Source organism: Blastomyces gilchristii (assembly GCF_000003855.2).
Source record: "Blastomyces gilchristii SLH14081 genomic scaffold supercont1.4, whole genome shotgun sequence".
NCBI classification, from domain to species: Eukaryota; Fungi; Ascomycota; class Eurotiomycetes; order Onygenales; family Ajellomycetaceae; genus Blastomyces; species Blastomyces gilchristii.
Window position 1 is genome coordinate 628,417 of NW_003101679.1, and position 19,959 is coordinate 648,375.

At 36.8% G+C, this 19,959-nt stretch overlaps 3 protein-coding genes across 4 annotated transcripts; 2 read left to right on the forward strand and 1 right to left on the reverse strand.

Moving 5' to 3' along the window:
- The first annotated feature begins 3,108 nt into the window (after positions 1-3,108).
- Positions 3,109-5,901, forward strand: BDBG_02674 (peptidyl-prolyl isomerase cwc27). Its single transcript, XM_002626451.2, has one exon. It carries the CDS (start codon positions 3,601-3,603, stop codon positions 5,467-5,469), a length of 1,869 nt encoding a protein of 622 aa, XP_002626497.1. The 5' UTR covers positions 3,109-3,600; the 3' UTR covers positions 5,470-5,901.
- On the reverse strand, positions 3,125-11,315 carry BDBG_02675. 2 transcript variants are annotated; one of them, XM_031720898.1, is made up of 3 exons: positions 9,396-11,315; positions 8,711-9,248; positions 3,125-8,647 (listed from the first exon to the last, which is right to left on the reverse strand). In XM_031720898.1, exons 1-3 carry the CDS (start codon positions 9,759-9,761, stop codon positions 7,713-7,715), a joined length of 1,839 nt encoding a protein of 612 aa, XP_031577242.1. In that variant the 5' UTR covers positions 9,762-11,315; the 3' UTR covers positions 3,125-7,712. The 2 variants fall into 2 exon arrangements, with proteins under 2 accessions (XP_031577242.1, XP_031577241.1); XM_031720899.1 differs by having other exon boundaries at positions 5,765-8,644; positions 9,396-11,248.
- A 504-nt stretch (positions 11,316-11,819) lies between these two features.
- BDBG_16641 (uncharacterized protein) lies at positions 11,820-12,431 on the forward strand. The gene has a single exon (XM_031724552.1). It carries the CDS (start codon positions 11,920-11,922, stop codon positions 12,313-12,315), a length of 396 nt encoding a protein of 131 aa, XP_031577243.1. The 5' UTR covers positions 11,820-11,919; the 3' UTR covers positions 12,316-12,431.
- Positions 12,432-19,959: the final 7,528 nt, after the last annotated feature.

Below are 19,959 nucleotides of genomic sequence, written 5' to 3' on the forward strand. Positions count from 1 at the left end.
TCAGAAACTCAAGCAGCTACAAGAAAAATAGCTAAATTCAGAAATATCTGAATATGAAGAGAAGGAAATCAATCAGATATAGTCTGTTAAAACAGCTATATACTATCTTTTAATAATTTGTTTTATTACAGTCTCTCTTTACTTAATCTTTTTCTTTCAATTTCTTTCTATCTATCTATTTAATGTGTCTATCTTTAAGACTGTATTCTCTTTTCCTTTGTCATGATATTGTCAAATGATTTCAAAGTATCAGAAGATGTTAAGACACTGTAATTTATAAACAGTTTTTGTATTCTGAGCTGAAATTTTCTGATTTTGCATATCTGAAATTGATGAATGTATAATAGTTAACTGTATAGATATAGGAAAAACCCTGAGAACTTTTAGTTCTCAGGTAGATGTCATAGTCTCTGACTGCATACATCTATAATTGAAGAATAATAATAATAATAATAATTATATATTTCTTAGCATGAATCTCACTGAGACTAATTATTATAAAAATATATAAAGTAACTATTAATCAGATTTTAAAATAACACTATAACTTAGAAAAATTAAGAAAATAATTTCATTTAATTTTATTTAATCTTATTCTTAGTATAAAGTTACTATTTTTAGAGATTTTAAAGGTTTTTTAAAATTATTTTTATTTTTTTAAAACGTACTAATCTTTTATAACACTTAAATAAGATTTAAAGTCATTTAAAGTAATAAAATAAATTTAAATTAAGAAGTGAAAATCATGATGTTATTTTAAAAATGTAATAAGAGTAGATAGTAGATCTCACTGAGATAGTATTAGACTACTATTAAATCTTAATACTGTGTAATGAGATTAATTAAATTGATAATAAGACTATTAAATATTCTGCTTCTGATCTCAGATACAGTTACATAGTCAGTCTAGTTAAGATTAAATATCTGTATTATAAGAACATATCTCTTCAGAGAAAATTAAACCATGTGCAGTATCTCTTAAAAATAGCTGTTAAATTCATCAAAGATAATTAAATAGCTTACAGACTGAGCTGTGCAGATATTGTTTTTTTTAAAAAAATTAGTTCTTACAGAGCAATTAAATTAATGATTTACAGAGAAGAATAATAATAATGATAAAAATATACAATTCTACTATATTGCAGTTCATCTGTAGAATTGCTGTTTTCTAATACAGACTAGCTCTGTAATAATTAGCATATCAAGACTCATATGCTATAAAAATATTTTAACTATAGTTTTACTTAGATAGATTATACTCATACTGGTACTTACTTACTCATCTCTAGTGAGTACATCACATCAAAACAATAAAAACACTGAAATGATAAAAATCAAGAATTACATTCTTATTATAGCTCTCTATATTAATAATCAGTAGTTAATCTATAATAAATAAATTATTTACATCATTCTCAGTATGCATATTATCTCTGAATTGTTTCATTTTCTTCTCAGTGAGTGATAAGAGTGAGTTATTATCAATTTTAATAAGATTAATTCTCTATTTTCATCTCTTCTTATTCTGCTCTTTTTCTGCTTTATTCTCTCTATATCACATGATTTTTCCATTTACATTCTTAACAGTGAGAATACTTTTCAGCTGAATCTGCTGATGATTTGTTTTAACTCTGCAATATCTATTTACAATTAAATAGTTCTTTAATTCAGCTGTTTACTGCTCATTAAGTTTCACATAAGATAGACTAGCTTTGAAGATCTTTTTCAGATGATCTGTCAAACTGAGTGATTTCAAATTCAGAGTATTCTTAATACTTTAAATAGCTTTTTCTGTGATATTATCATATTAATCTGATGTTACAGCTTTTAAATTATCTTTAATAAGAATAGCTGAGAAGAGAAGATAGTTATATAATTAGAAGTTTCATCATCTTCATCATATATCTTAAGTGAAGAAGATAATGAAATTCTCTACTTAAGAGTATTAAGAAGATGATCAGAGTTTTATAAATATATATTATATTCAGCTTATTCTGTAGCTATTATATTATATTTAAATATCTGCTTCTGAATATCTGATAGATCTTGTAGAAACTACTGTTTTTCATACTTTTCAAAGCTGTAACATACAGTATAGTTGACTGCTTTCAAATAATAATACTTATATTACTGAAATAATAAACTGTTCAAAGAATGGAGTAAATGAGTGATATATAAAGAAAATTCATATAAAATTATATTATGAAAATTAGTATATCACAGAAACTTCTCTATTATATAAGATTTATAATTATTTATTAAAAGTAATTAATAACTACTCTTCTATCTCTTTTTTATAATCTCATTGAAGTGTTTAAGTTATTCAAAATTAATCTCATTATTTATAAATTCAGTATCTGATATAGTAATCTTATAATTGTCAGACAAATCAGTCTGTGTATATCAATTCTTCAAATATGATTTTAAGATCAAGATTATTCATAATGAAATGATATAACAGCTAATGAATACATACTTAATAACTGTTATTAAATCTCTTAAAGAAGATGAAGAAATAATAAAATTAATCTCTTTAAAAGTAGTTCTAATTCATTCTTCTCTTTCTTATTCTTCTTGAAATTCAATTTCATCAAAGTTGTAAACATTGCAGGTATAAAACTTATACTACTTGAATAGAATTCAGAGACTGTTAAATTAAGTTTTAATATATTTAATATCTTCAACTGATAGCTGCTTCAGATTCATTGACTTCTACTTCACTCTCTTATACTCAGATGAACATTTAATAAACCTGTATATTTATATCTTACTGACTTTTGAGAGAGAGATAGTAGAATCTGTATAATAATATTTAAGAATTAAATTCATGAAATCTTGAATGTGTTCAGTTATAAGAGGGTAATTTTTTTCATCTAGTAGCTTAATTCATTATTTAATCATGTTCTTCTGACTCTTATTTAATCTCTTATTAACTAGCATCTTTGCAGTATTCAGATTTCTTTCATTAATATACACTCAGAGATATTAATAGAGAATATTAAATTCTCATAAAAGAGATAGTATTTTAAATTTTGAATTTTTTTTATAGACAGTAATGACTTGCTGAATACACTCTTCAATATTTTCATCTTTATTCAATACTGTGGTGATTATTAATTAATTAATGAAGATGAAAATTAAGAATTTACAAGATTTTTATCATTTCAGTGTTTTTATCATTTTGATGTGGTGCACTCACTAGAGGTGAGTGAGTAAGCAGCGGCACGAGTACATGACAACATTATCCTCCAACTCCAACACTGCTTTCAACTGCTTCGCGCAATTAATTCGTCACCCAATGTCTTACTCCTTCCGTACAACTTCTACCAATTCTTTTTGATACTACCCACCCCTAAGGTCGCTTTTTGGCTCTACCCCAGGCCAATGGATTTGTATATGTCCATGGTATTTCCTCGATAACTTTGCGCAAATATCTTGGCCTATCGCGTTCACCATAGCTTCATTAGTTCGACACTTCGCCGAATTCCCGTAGAGCTTATTGAACGCCGCCTCTCTGCTATAAGCATACATAAATAACGAGACGACAAAGGAAGTCACTTTGATAAGGATTTCCGGCCCCTGGAGAGGGAACTCCGTATAATGTCATCACATTACAATACGGAGCCACCACCAACGGCCTCCGCCACCCTCAACACCACCGCTGGCCCGCTCCACATCTCCCTTTTCGCCAAACAGGCACCTCTCGCATGCAAAAATTTCCTTCAACATTGTTTAGACGGGTACTACAATGGGACAGTTTTTCACCGTGTCATACCAGACTTCATCATCCAGGGTGGTGACCCCACAGGAACAGGCTCGGGAGGCTCATCCATCTACGAAGATCCAGAGTTCGAATTCGACCCACGTGATGGGGAAAAAGTGATATTCAAAGATGAGATACACAGTAGATTACGATTTAATCGGCGGGGATTGGTTGGGATGGCCAAGGCAGAGGATGGGACGTACGGGAGCCAGTTCTTCGTGACTCTGGGGAGTGGTGCGGACCGGCAGTTAACGGGGACATGTACGATGTTTGGACGCATTGAAGGGGATAGTATCTATAATGTCGTGAGGATTGCAGAAGGGGAACTGGTGGGGGGGACAGAACGACCCGTATATGCTGTAAAAGTTACAGGGTGCGAAGTGGGCGATTTGGGTCCTTTCAAGGAAGTTTTGAAGAAGCGAGAAAAGTTAGCGCATGCTGCGCCGGAGAAAAAAGCGGAAGGAAAGCGGGACGTGGCTAAGAAGAGGAAAAAGGGTAAAGGCGCGAAGGTATTATTGAGTTTTGCGGGCGACGAAGAGGATATCATAGAAACAACTCGGGAAACGAAGAAGCCCAAATTCAATACAAGGCTTGTCACAGCGGGAAAAGATACGGTTCAGGAGCATAGCGAAAACAGATACGAAAGATACGAACATAAACAACAACCCAAAGCCGCAAGAACTTCTCCTACGCACAAAGGCCAAGTAGATATCGACCTACAGCAAACCCACCCGAAAAGACGAACATCTATATCCCCTTCAAATTCCCCGCTCACAAGACCGAGACCATCATCACGAGATCCTAATACCCAACTGCCTCTTCCGGACCCAGAAGTCCCATCCCGCTCTCCCTCCTCCTCCCCCGCCCCTCCCGCAAAGCAATCAGTCTTATCACGTACCACTGCCGAGATTGATGCACTCAAAGCATCCATGCGTCGCAATGTCGCTACAACCACCGAACCTACGCGGAAAAAGTCTGCACTTGAGTCATTGATACCCGAAACATCAATAAGGGGCCGCCGACGACCTGCCCCGGGCAGCACTAGCGGCGCTGGGTTAGGGAACGGGACATCGCAGGATAGCGAGGCAATGAGAATCTTCAATGCGTTTAAAGCGCGATTAGAACAGGCGGATTTGATATCCACTCGATCCAAACCCACGGATAAAGTAGACGACAGCAAAGACACAAATTCCAAACACACTAATGACAAGAAACCTCCTTCTACCAAAGCAGGGGAAGAAGGCAAGGAGGGAGAAGAAGATGAGGAGCATGAAGAGCAAGTCTGCGACCTCCATTTTATCGCGAACTGTCAATCCTGCCGCGCGTGGGACACGAGCGCGATCGCCGCGCAAATAGACACTGACCTAGCAACCACTACCCGCAACCATGGCCGTGAGGATGACGACGATGACAACCCCATTGACTGGATGACGCATAGGCTAACCTTTGGCAAGGACATGCTGGGCAAGGATCTGAACTGGAAGCGCACTCATGAGGACGCGGATGGGCTCGTAGTGATTGATCCACGCGAGAAGGAGAAGGAGGTTGTTGGAAATGGTCCTGCTGGTGGTGGTGGTGGTGGTGGTGGTGGGAGGCGGCGCGAGCGCGAGCGCAAGCGGAAGATAGAGATCGGACCATCGGAGGGAGTGGGAACCGGAAAGGGGATAGAGGACATGTGCTGTATGTACAGTGCCTATATTATGTGATGAATGAATGATGTTTTTCTCCTATTACATGGTTCCATTTCGTCGCAGAGTATTCGAGTTCAATGTATTTGATGCATATACCCCCCTATTCCTGTAAGGTAAAGAGGCGATGTAAACAATCCTCATATCAGTCAGGTATGTACATACATTTGTCTGCCCCCTGAACCCGTTTCGGTTTACATACAACTCGGGGTTTATGGGATGTGCTATCTCCAGTCATGTATTTGCCATCTAGTGAATATTTCCCCCCTTACTCCATCAATCCCCTTCGTGCCCATTCACGGAAAGTGTGGGATTCAAAATAAAAATCCTTGATATATATTCGTTCTTCTTTACCTAGGACGTATACGGAAGAAGCACAACCAACCACCTTTCCTTTTGTCCATTCAAAATGAAGTGCAAAAGAGCCGGCCCCCGATAACTCCCCACGGCCACCAACAGAGCCCTGTTATATGTTCATGAATTAATGTCAGCCAGTGGGAAAAAATGGTCAAGGAAGCTGAAGCGGATCGAGCTATATATATATTATTATAATAATCAATGAGGAGTTGAAAGAAAAATAAAATAGGATAAGTTAAAATCCCCTCGAAGATTTACATCTTGCCACAGTTGCGAAGTAGCCAACTGACGGTATTTCCCAAACAGTGAGGGTTGAAAACGAGGTAAAAAAGAATTAAAAATTAAAAAAAGGACTGCAGAAGAACCGGCGCATGACAGCCAAAGATGAGAAGGGAAAAAAGGCAAAGCCAAATATAAAATACTCGTATTGAGCTAGAATACGGGCCCGGTACTCGTCATAGCTCCCACATAATGGGCATGGCCAGACTACAACCCAGACGCAGGGTAAGACGCGTAGGTGGGTAGGTCCTATGACGATCACAGCACAGTATAACACAAAAAGCAGCCACTACGAGAAGTGAAGACCATAAGTGAAGGAAAAAGGAAAAAAGAGAATGAAAAAGGGAGGGCCAACACAACGCCAGAAATGATTTGAAATGATTGAGCGTGGTGACAAATAGAGTAGGAGAAGGGGCGGGGAGTATCAAATAAAAAGGACAAATAGATAGACAAAGTAGACATTAAAAACAACAGCTAGAAAGCGAATGCTCGTGACTTCCATTGTTTCCTCTTCTTCCTAGCGGCATGGCAGGCCACGGCTTTGCCATCATATATCCAAAGACAGGTGTAAATTAGCGGACTGGTAGTAACGAAAAGAGGTCGAAGGACGTACATCTTGAATCAAAGGCAATGGAGAAGAGGGTTCCATCTATCTACAAACGATTATGTAGACAGAGAGGGCGTGCTTAAAAGAAACGGTTCAAAGGGCTGTGGGCTAGGATTTTGCGAAACAACCAGGTTGATGATGTATTGTAGAAATTGAAGCTGAATTAGTGGCCCGTTTCTCTAATCCTAGCACATACTGGATATACAGGCGCTTGGTCCCAGTTCTAATATTTGCTGATCAGGAAACAACTTAGTTGGAATCAGAATATTTGGTTTCCTCCAATTAGGTACCTGGTAGAGTGCCGACGTCAGAGCAAGGTATATTCGTGAGAGCGCAAGGAAAGGAACGAAGGAGAAAAGCCAAAAAGGAGAAAATATGAAGAAACAGAATACGGAAAATGATTATATGAAATATACGGTGAAAAAACGTAATCCTTATACAACTGGACGACTATAATGCAATTCAGATGAACATGATATCCCGCGAGTTTTCCAAGATTAAAGAAAAAGAAGTGCGTTTGCAACGCAAACAGGAATCACGCAGGGAAAAGAAAAATACAACAGCAGCGAGGAAGACGGTTTTTGAAACATGTTTTTGTCGTTTTGTCATATATTTTCTTCACAAACACTCAGTTGTAGGAAAGAATGCGCACCCTCCGATCACAGTGTCCAAATCTGATAGAATGTCTGTTGACATTTCTTGTCGAGAAAACAAGGAAGAGTTGTGGATTGTTTTTGGGAGGGAAGGGGGGGACGAGGCTCCAAATTTTATGATTGTTAGGCTGCCCCAAAAATTAAGATCTAACGTTTCCATATAATCCCGGTGTAAATAACTTTTGTATTTTAGTCTCTCTTTTGATTTGGTTCATTTCGTCATGCGTCATTGAATCGTAAAGACATTACCCTCGCTGGGGGTAAATAGAGGGCCTGAGTGGATTTGTGGGTATTGTCTTTCATTCATGAAATGGTATACATTTGTCGCCGTAAATTGATTCGGTGATCAGGGCTTTATGAAGTATTTACTCAACAATTATCTCGACGTTAGAGACAGATCTCAGCTCGTCGCTCCCTCGAGTCTGATGTCCATTCTGGCGGCGAAAACCTGAGCCGCGCTCGGGAGCTGGGCCTCTAGGCTGTCTCATGGGGATGCGCTCCTGAGAAGGTTGTGAATCAAAACCCAGACCAATTGATCTATTACTCCCAATTGGAGCAGTGGCGGATGATTGGGAATCCTGTTGTTCCCAGGAAAACATTCCGCGAAGCCGTCTAGGGCTGCCGGAATTAGGCCCACCAATGCCAGTTCCAAGGGAGAGTCCACCTAAAGTGTTTACCAGTAGGTTATCATCGCGTTGAATTGCCATTGAAGAACCGGAAGGAGTAGGGGTCAAAGTTGGTGTGTTAGATGCAGCGCTAGTATTTCCATCGAAAGGCTGGAAACGAGTCCCATTAGACTGGAGAGCCGCAGGAAAACTAGCAGAAGAAGGCACCGGAGATGGCGTATAGGATCGCAGGTCGGCGAAGGACTTGGCTGCTCGAAGGTTTTGTGCATTACCAAAGCTACTGGGCGAGTCGAGCACACTGAGGAAACCAGAGTGATGTCCACGAAGGGTGTTAAAAGGACCAGGGCCATCACCTCTAGCCTCGCTGAAGTCGATTGTCGCAGCACGGTTGAGCCCACGGCGGGATGTGTCGGCCGTCTGGACAGTGGCCGGATTCGCTGGTCCCTGAGGGCTAACATTCGAGTCTGTTGCTCTGAACACGTGAACCTGACGCTGGTCACCAGTACCTCGGGACGCATGCCCTAATCCCATATTATGAGCAAGGGTATGAACTGTACGGCGTTGCAGTGGCGATAACTTCGCAGGGAATATCAGGGCTTCCTTGCTCGAATCTTGCTTAAATAAGAGAAGTTGAGAGTAGTATTGAAGAGTTTCGGGTTCGTTCATGTTAACTTCTATTTGAGTCAGCCAGTGAATGGAGAAAAAGTATCACAAAAAGGAGAGTTGAAATAACGCACTTAATTCCGCACCACGTTGGGAGACTGGAGACGGGGAAGTCACGGGAATGTGCGATGTCAACGATGACAATGAAGGCTGGGAATTGAGTTGGGAGTTTGGCATTGGGCGATGTTGCTCCTCTAATTGACCCCTGCGCTCACGCTTTTCACGCTCAATCCGCTCCCTTTCCTGCAAGGGAAGCATCTTCTTATATTCAACTCTAAGTTTCCTTCCCTGTAACTCGAAATGGTTTAAGACTTCGATTACAGTGGCTGTTTCCTCAGCCGAAGTGAAATTGGCGAACGCTAAACCCCGGAAGACACCGTTGTCGAAATGATAGTTAAACGCGTAGGGGAGGGGGAGATTCATCTCTGTCATCAATTGGACTAGCTGTTCTTTTTTCACCGCAAATGGGATATTTTTGATCACTATAGCGGTCGGAATAAGCTCGTCGTCTCCTTCAGGACTGAGATTCTCTGAACGGTTCTGCATCGGCTGGAGGGAATTGGGTCCTAAGCTGAACGGGCCTGCGAGTCCTGGTTGTTGGTCAAGCCAAGTCTTCGACCACTTATGTTAGTTTGGGCGAGATCAAAAGGGGGTTAAATGAACTTTTGTTTTCTTCTTCTCCCACTCAAAGTAAATCACAAAGTCAATCACAAAAGGGGATCTGGGTAAGGCAGGTAACTGTTGAAATCAAGGACTTACAGCGGGCAGTCCAGTCCTGCCGCGCGCAGTCGGCTTCATCCTTCCCGTGCTGGCTCCAGTTCCAGACCCGATGCCGCTAAGAGTATTTGTAGTTCCAAATCCGTTTGAATTCCAAGTCTGAGAGCCAGACATATCGTATGCATAGGAGTTCCCTTGAAGGACTGGGTTTAGGCGATCCAGCCGAACGGAGTCATATCTAGCCATCGGATCGTCGTATAGTCCAGTGGTCATCGGGCCATAGGCATCGAATTGCCTAGATGATTGACGGTGAAGTTGCTGGTGGGAATGATGGCGTTGCGAACCTGGGGATCGGGAGGAGGGGTTGTCGTGATACATGTCCTGAGGCTGAGGATGGTAATTACTCATGGCGACCGCTAATGAACGGAAGCCTGCCAGAGGGGAGTGTGTGGGTGGTAGAGGATTGAGGAATTTTTTCTTTCTTTTTCGTCCTTTGTAAATGGCAAATGGGTAAGACACGAGGCCACAAAAGCAACTATTCAACCATAAGAGGCGGAGATCGTAACGAGAATATGAGTATAGGATCGCGCAGTTAAAGACTTCGCTATTAATTTCTTCTGAGGGATATCAAACTTTCCGTAAACGCGTAAAAAATCAGGAAGATTTTGGTTGGTCGATTTTGTGTCACTTGGTTTCTAAGTGGTAGACTCCAGGATCAGATGCTAACGGCAAGTGGTTTTGTGTGTTTTGTCGACAGACTGGGAAATCTGCAGGAATTTCGTTCGGGGCCGTGGACAACAACGAATGAAAGGGAAAAGAATTAAAGTCGCGGATTTTGGGGGAATACAGGGAATCAGACGCGGTAGGCCAAATCGTGTTCATCAGTCGTATGCAGCATCAAGTCGTTACAGGAGAACGAAAGAGGCGTGGAAGGGACCACCACCAAAGACTCAATTTGATGCTGGTCTGGTGGAATTTTTTTGGAATTTCTTTTTATTTTTTATTTTTTATTCTTTTATTTTATTTTTTTTATTTTTATTTTTTGGTTGATTTGATTTGATTTGATTTGCTCCGACACGAGACGGGACGGGAGGGGCCAGCTAGGATCCGAGTCTGGTCTGTGTGTTCAGCGGGCGGAATTAGTTGTCGAGATGCATGCAAAGGAACCTGTACATGTCATGTACACACAAAGGCAGCAGAACAGACCAGCACGAGGAAAAAGCAGCCGGAAGGGATACGGTTTTGGTTGGAGGGAGAGATGGGTGCCAGCCAGGACGGTAAGTGACGAGATGGGCTACGATGGGCTGTTCCCCGGGGGGGAAAGAGGGGGAGGGGGGGCAAGAGGAAGGAAACGGGGGAGACCAAGACCAAACGCTCAGCACCTCGCCGTTTGTCCAGTTGTCGTAGTCCGGGAGGGTCCAGGCAAGCGGGATTTTGCTCGAGCCGCCAAGGGGATCAAGCGATAGAGAGGAGTCGAACAGGATGAACGAGATGGCTGACCGAATGGGGGGAGGAGGGAGTTCAGTAATAAGCGGAGAGGGGGGACAGGAGGCAGGGTAACACGAGAGAGACGCCGACGAACCCAAACGGGAGAACAGCCAAAGAGACAGCAGAGAAATATATATAGCGGTTCCGAATACACGGAGGGAGAGGGAAGAAGTAGACGGAGACGAAGCAGAAGAACGAGGAGCAACAAGAGATGAAGAGAATGAAAAGAGAAGAGAAGAGAGAAGGGAGAAGAGAGAAGAGAAGGGCGACAGGCGAAATTAAAAGGATGAAGGCGGATGGGATAGGGATGAAGATGGGGATAGGATGAGGTTGAGGTTGAGGTTGAGGTTGAGGCGGAGGAGAAAGAGAAAAAAAACGAGCGTGGAGAAAGAAAGAAAGAAAGAAAGAAAGGAATGAACCCCCGTTGCTGTTGCTGCAGCCAGAGGCGGTTAGTGTGTGTCTGGCACCGTGAAATTACGCCTGCATTACACACATTATTACCGACACTTTATCAGCGGCACACCATTAAATACAATTATTACTGCACTCATGACCGAAAGATTACCGTAAGTCTGTCCAGCGTGGACCAACCGCCTGGTTGGTGGGTTGATAGTGGGTCGGGTCACGGAAAGGTATCCTGTAGCCACTACACCGCTGGACGGGTACCTCGGCGGTACTTCTGTCACTCCCGCAACCAGCAGAAATACAAACAAGCCCGGTATTATTGAAGACGGACCAAGAATAGGATAGCGCAGTACGCTACAGTACTCTTTACCACGTAGCGTATACTCTGTACAGAGTGCGGAATGCCTTCCCCTAGTATGTATGTATACTATGTATGTACTACTGTACTCCGTACTGACTCACTAGTTCATGCAAGGCAGAAGGCCGACTATTTGCTATTAATTACTTGATAAATATAATGAAGTAATTCATGCTTCCATGTTATCATGCCGCGCGGTCGCGAACTCATACAAACTCATCACCATCATTATTATTATTCTATTATCATTATTACTAGTACAACTAACCCTGCTCCCTCCAGCATAAAAAGACACGCGACTCGTCCCCCGTTTTTATGACGCGATTTTATTTTATTACGTTTATTTTACTATCGTTGGTTAGTAGTGGAAGAATCCGAACCCACTCAGGGGTTTGTTTCTCCCTTTGCACTCTCTGGTCCTTCCTCCTTCTCCTTCTCCTTTCCCTTTTCTTTTCTTTTGCTCTTCGACTCTTCTCTGGCCGCTTCTCCGAGTCCGATGTGGGGATAAACCAAGCCATGCTTCATATGGCGCCGCCCCAAAATTTCCACACCATCTATCTCATCATCAACAAGCCAAAGCGCAATTGCCCAATAGTCAAACCCCTAGCTTGGCGGGACGGAGAGTCTAAATCTATCCCTGGTATTGTATTGTTATTATTATTGGTCCTGTCAGGATACAGTCTGTCTTATGAGCCTGTCACGTATGGATAAATGAACACTCTGAAATAGACTTATACGGGCAAAATCCGTCACCAGCATCTTTATAAGTAAATATCTGTCAGGAAAAAGAGGTTATACACTACTGAACGCCACCAACATCGTATTACTACTATATTTCTTGTTGGTGATTACTACACCTACCCTAGTCACGTGCCACCCCAACCTATTCATTTGTTGGCCCTTACGGCCGTTGCGGTTAGCGATCCCACTAGATCACGTGACCCACCACTATATTATGTTCCTGTAGATAGATCTATCAATACAACCTTCAACTATTCTACAGGTTATAGCCTGAATGACATGTTTTTCTTTTTAGAATGTTATATTAACATTTTTTTGACACAGATAGTTCATCTTTTTTGAAAAAACTCTCACTCTTTATTAGAGATATTTCATTTTCTCTGAATCTATCAGTCAGCAGATTCATATACTTTATATTTTTAAGAAAGTGCATTCTTCATTGTGAAGAATATCACTTCTTTTTTTATATATCTAGAAGAAGCAGAGTTATCTTGATAAGTAATATATCTGTTACTTCAGAGTTCAGCTCAAGACTCAGAATCACACACTTTACTAGATAACTTATTAATAGAATAATCACTTATTATAAGAAGACTTCTAACTTGTAAGATAAGACTAAGATTAGTTTTCATCAGAGTATGAAATTTAATGATGAGATAATGAAAAAACTTCAGAATAAAGAAAAGCAGAGTTAATATTCATCTACAGAATCTGTTCATTTTAACTTATTAAATTCTTCACTATCTCTTATCTCTGAAATACTGACTTTTAATAATAATCTGAATTAATTTATCTATTACATCACAGACAATCTTATAAATCTTATATAGATAATACTATGAAATTAAATAACTATGACTGAAATCACTTAATATCTCACTACATCTGTCTCTATATAAAGAGACACTATGAGAGATAAGTTGCAGAAATATCAGAAGAAAGTCAAATATACATTAAATATTAAATCAGTGATTACATTTAATAACTCTAATTATAAAGTCTGATATATTGATATATTAACTGATATGAAAGTTATTAATGAAACTGACATTCTATTAAAAACTTAATAAGAATTTTCTTTTATATGTTATATTAACTCTGAGAAGTGAAGAATTTGTTTCAAGTCTCTATATAGATGTATACTATTGAGTCTTATTAAAAACATTTAAATCACTATTAAAATCTTGAAAGCTGACAATGCTGCAGCTCTGTGAGATAAGATTAGTATTGAATATATAATATCACTGATAGAAGAATGAGTTAATATCTTCAAGAAATTGATAAAATTATAAGTTAAGAAGAATAATTATCTTACTTTTCAGAGACATTTCTGCTATTTTATTATCTATTATAAGAAGCTCTGTCAGAGCACTGAGAATGTATATTATAATCTTTTCCTCAACAATCTACAAGATTATCAAAGATTATTTATCAAGATATATTTGAATGAGTTTTTCTTCACTGATTAGAGACTCATTGTCAATATTGATATCAATGATTTAATAAAGTAACTGATCAATTGTACATTCAAAAAGATTATTATCAAGTGAAAAAAGCAGCCTCAGGCTGATTCTGTGACTGTGAAAAAGAATAAGAATAAAGATAAGAATAAAAGCACATCTGTATGAAAGTACACTCACTGCAGAAGATATGAATATACTGTTAACAGGTGTTTCATCTTACACTCTGATAAAAAGAAAAAGAAGAATGATAAGAAGAATGACAAGAAGAAAGAGAAGAAGAATAACTTGATAAGTTCTCAATCAGCAGTAAATGCAGTAATTATAAAGATTGAGTTCTATTTCTCTTTCACAGTCACTGAAAAATCATTCTCTAGATCTTAATATTTGAACACATGTGCAAGTCTGAATATGATGAGTGAGCTTTATTCTTTTTTAAATATTAAATCTTTTAATAATAACATCTCTGTTGATTCTATCACTGAGAGAACTGAGTTTATCAAGAAGATTGAGACTGTCATCTTGAAGATTGAGAGTAATAATATTAACTTGCAGAATGTTCACTATATCTCTAATATTACAGTTAACCTGCTCTTATTTACAAAGCTTGAAGATCAGAGATTTCAATTTATATTATCTGTCACTATTCTCTCATTTTTCATTTGCAGAGTCTCAAATGATGTTATTTTTCATACAGTTTGAACTGCTCAGAACAACATATATAAGATTGATGAATGAAAGTTCAATGAGAATTTTAATCATCTAAACAAGACAGTCAAGTATATTGCAATGTCATATAAGTACAATTTTGACTGAAAAGTTGATCTTTCTGTAACTACTGTCACTACTGTTGATAACATTGATTCTACAGTTCTGAATACAGGTCTCAAGAATACAAGAATATCAAAGACTCTTTTAAACTGACACTGTGATCTCAGTCACATTCACACTGATGCTATAATTACTATGATCAAGGATTCTCATACTGAAGTCACAATTAAGAGTTCTAAGACTAAGTTCTTTTGTGAGAAATGTGTCAAGACAGATATGACATGAGATTATTTGAAAACACTGATGTCTAGATCTATTCAACTTATTGAGAAGATTCATATTAATCTTGTAGATGATAAATGTACATTGAAAGACCTCTCTGATTATTTCTTAGAGTTTCATCAGAGAATTAAATACTGAATGTTTATTATCTGTGATGTGACCTGCTACTATTGAGTATATTTTTTAAAGTTCAAGAATGAGGCTGTTCAATACTTTGAGTTGTGACTCAGATTCATGAATAATCTCAGATATATAGCCTCTGCTTTTCTATGAACTGATAATGATGATGTTTTCCAATTCACATGTATGCACACAGTTATGAATTCATATAATATCAAATGAAAATCAACAGTATTACATTTACTACATCAGAATAATGTTTCTGAACATGAAATCTGCACTATCATGAGACAGGTTAGAGCTGCTCTTTTGAAAGATAATCTCTCTAAGAAGTTCTGAACAGATGTTCTAGAGACAGTGATTATAATAATTAATAATACTCTCATGTCTACAGTTCTTTATAACTTAAAATTTTGATCCTCTACTACAGAGACTTCTGTGATTTCAAGTTCACATAAGATTTCTTGATATGCACTTACAAATACCTCACTGAATGTGAGGCATTTTTGCTGATTGAATGCAGAGGTTTTTATTCACTTGCATGAATCTCAGCAGCCCGTGGATAAGCTTTCTTCATGTACTGATTTCTATCATATCATTGAATTCAGTGGCACATTGATATATCATCTATGATATTCTGAATCTGACAAGATTATTATCAGTAGTGATGTGAGGTTTCTGATCACTGAAAAACTGATTGTTACATCTGTGAAACTCATTAATCATGTTATTGAATCAGAACCTGATATTCATCTGATTGATAATGAAGATGCTCTCAACATTGATGATCTGAATTTCACATGATTGCAGCCTGCGAAATCGCTGACTACTTACACTTCAAGCTCTGTTACAGGTAACCTCTCAAAGTTCTACAAGAATGCCACATCTCAGTCAGAGAGAGTAGAAGATTATTGAAAGAAGTTCATACAACATGAGATTATCAATCTGAAGAGATACAATACATGAAGTTTAATCTCTAGATCTGATGTTCTGAGAAATGAATCAATTGCTTCAGGCTGTTTAGTGTTTCTTGAGAAAGATAGACTCACAGACCTGAATGTCAATTCTGATGATATTCTTAGAAAATCACATTGAGTGATTTATAATAACTGACTTAAGAAGGATTCTAGAGAAGAGATCTATGCTTCTGTTATCACTAATACTACTAATTGTATTCTTTTTATAATAGCAGTACTATGCGGTTGAATACTCTGTCAAGTGAATATAGTGATGATATATCTGCATGAGTGCCTCACTAAGAAGATCTATATAAGACAATTCATCAGATTTGAGATGAGTTCACTGAAAACACTTGTCTGCATAGTTGAGAATAGTTTATACAGTCTGAACTCTGCAGTAAAGATCTGGTATGATTACTTAACAGCTCTGTTAAGTGATCTTGAATTTACAGTCAGTATCTATGATTCAGCACTCTAATATTATATATTCAGATATCATCTCTATATGACAATCTACATTGATGATCTTAACATCATATTTAAAGTTTTTGAGAATGTCAATTGACTAGTGAGTATACTCAGTGAGAAATTGAAAGTCAAGAATCTACATCAGTCAATCAAGTATTTGAGTATAAAGATTAATTGTTTAAATAAGAGAATTGATTTAATACATTGTCAATATATCAAATGTCTTGTTGAAGATTTCTATCTTGATGATGCAGCTGTTGTCAGAATATTAATAAAGAATGAATTCTGTATTGATGATTCCTCTATATCTGAGAAAGAGACTGATTTCACAATTTGATGATATTAATATGATGTGAATTACTTACAATATCTTGCAGTTAAAACATATTCTGATATCACTTATACTGTCTCACTACTCACTTAACAGAACATTGATTCAACATCTCAATATTGAAAGGCTCTATTACATGTTATACATTATTTGAAAGAGATCATGAATCTGGGTATTTTCTACAGATGTGGCCTGTATAAGAGGTTCATTTCTACTGATCTTTTCATTTCTACTGATCTTTTCATTATCTCTGATTTCCATGATGATTTCTACCTACTCTTCAGCTACTTGGATTCTGATTGAGCCAGCTTCTTGAATGGTGATAGGAAATCAACATTCAGCTACATTTTTAAGCTCACAGATGACTCAATTTCATGATGTTCAGTGAAGCAACCTTGTATATCTCTAAGTTTCAATGAGACTGAATATATGACTCTTAGTGAGGTGATCCATGAGGCAACATGAATTCAGAATCTCATAATTAAGCTTGACTTCATCACTACATCTCTGATACAGATTCTCACTGATAATAAGAATGTCATAGATCTCACAAAGATAACAGTCATTACAGCCTGAAGTAAGCATATTGATACATGTTTTTATTTTTTGCATTGACAGTTGAATCAGAGAATCATTGATTTGAAATATATTCTCACTGCTCAGATGACAGTGAATGAACTCACTAAATCTCTAAACACTGTGATATTTATATAATTCATGATTTTGCTAGATCTTACAGATATAAAAGTTGAGAATGTTTAATTTTACATTTGTATTTGGTTTTGACAGACTATCTTGGTGATTTGAGTGTTTTTGTATGTGATTCTTGTTATCTCAAGAGAGGGTGTTGGCCCTTACAGTCATTGCAGTTAGCAATCTCACTAGATCACATGACTCATCACTATATTATGTTTCTGTAGATAGATCTATCAATACAACCTTTAACTATTCTATATCATTTAGTGTAACTCGCGGAGTTAGATTACAACACAACAACATTATTCTTCAAGAGGTTATGAAGTTCTCTATGCAATGAAAAGCTGCAAAATAACATGCTAAATTGACATCTTCACACGTCATTACAAGCGTGCCTAGATGATTTATTGATTAATTGAACTCATGATGAACCTGAGATCGGGTGGAAAGCCTGACTTAATGAAGAATTATGTATCAACACATAGGAGAAGAAATCCATAAATGCCTGAAGCATAAGAAGAATTAGATGTGAGCTTATCAACACCTGCAATGAACTGAAAAGTAACTGTCTCAGAGATGTTTGAGCCAGATGACATGATCATGAAAGAATAATCTGACAAGTTCAACAATGAATATAAAGACCTGATTGAAGATATCAGTGAGATGTCAGACAATGTAAGAGGCTTAAGTAACTGAAACAACAATAGCTCAGTAAGTGAGAAGACTTATATAAGACTAGAAATTACAAGACTTCAGTATAAGATTGAGTGAATGAAGATCAGTAGAGATGACTCTGCAGATAATGAGATAAGAGCAGATCTGATAGAATATCTTCAATAGAAAGAGAAGACATCTGTTATAATAAAAGTTCTTAAAGAATTCAGAAGCTAAGTAAGACTCATCAAAAGACTGATAGTTCTCACTGAATTTATTAATTACTTAATATGAAGAGAGAAAATTCTTTTAGCTATAGAGTAGTCTGAAATCAATGATATTCTTGAAGATAATAATCTTAATAAGAATACTATTATAAATATACAATATTTCTGAAAAGAACACAATCTTTGATTATATAATTATATATAGTCTGTAATTACTCTGCAGATCAAGACTCATTTCACTATACTTAAGAAGTTCAAATTATCAGCTTATACTCTATAAACTATTATAGAGAATAACTTTTTCAAGAGATCTGCTATATACAGAACTTATTTATTTAAAGAGCTTATTAAAATAATCTTTAAAAGCAAAGAATCTAACAGAGCTTTTATTAAATGATTAATTATTATCAGAACTGATTATATTCATCTGAGATATAAAATTGAAGATGTTATATTTTTTAATAGATTACTGACAGAAGTTAATAGAGATTGAGCATTCTTTATAAAGAATAGAATGAATCAGATCAATAAGAACAATTTGAAATCTTTAAAAGAAGACTTTATAAGATTATACTGTGACATACTTCTACATCTTTCTACTGTGAAAAATAGTAGTACTGAATTCATGAAAAATCCTGCGAATAACACTCAAGACAAGAATAAGAAAGGCAAGAACAAAGACAATAATAAGAACAAGAACACTGAATTCAAACCTGAATGTAAAAGTAATGATGTGAGAACCTGCTATCATTATCAAAAGATTAATTATATTCAGACTAACTGTTGAAAGAAATACTCTGAGAAATGTTCTTTGAACTTCAATATAAATAGAAACAAGAATAAAGACAAGAATGTAAAGAATACAGATACTGCTTCTATTCACAATGTTATGAAATAAGTATTTTGCATTAAAAAAAAGATCTATATAAGTGATTAGATAGGAAAAGATATCTGAATTCTAGACTCTGAATCAGATACTTATATCACACTTCACAGAAATCTTGTTATGACAAAACCTCAGAAGATGAAAGTGATGTTGAAAATAATAGATAGAACAGTGATCTCTGCTATAGCTATAGAAGATATGAAGATTTCAGTGAAAGAAATGAATATACTGTTAAATAATATCTGCTATATTCTGAAGTTAGAAGTGAATCTCATGAGTATGAGTAAGCTTGTATATTAGAGTTATACCTCTAAGCAGTTGATATATAAGAATAATCATGCTATATTGATTATGTCTTCTGACTGTATATTCTCATTTACAGCAAGATTAAATGAGAATGATATCTATGAGATGAAAAGACTGATTATATACAGAGACTTGATCTGATTTGCTATACTCAATGATGATTTTAAACCTGTGAACACATTATAGATGAAAGATAATACAATATTAACACTATCTGAAAGAAATAATACAAAGGTTATAGAACTTATAATAATGTAATGATATTAAAAGCTAGAATATTTAAATTTCATGAATATTGTAAAAATAGCAGTAGATTTATATTTAGAGATGAGAATTATTGATTAATAAGCTTTATCATTCTGTAAAGTCTGTATTCAGATAAAAATGACATATTCAATCTTCATATCTATGATATGAGTTATTAAATCAGTAATGAGATTCTTCATTAATCTGA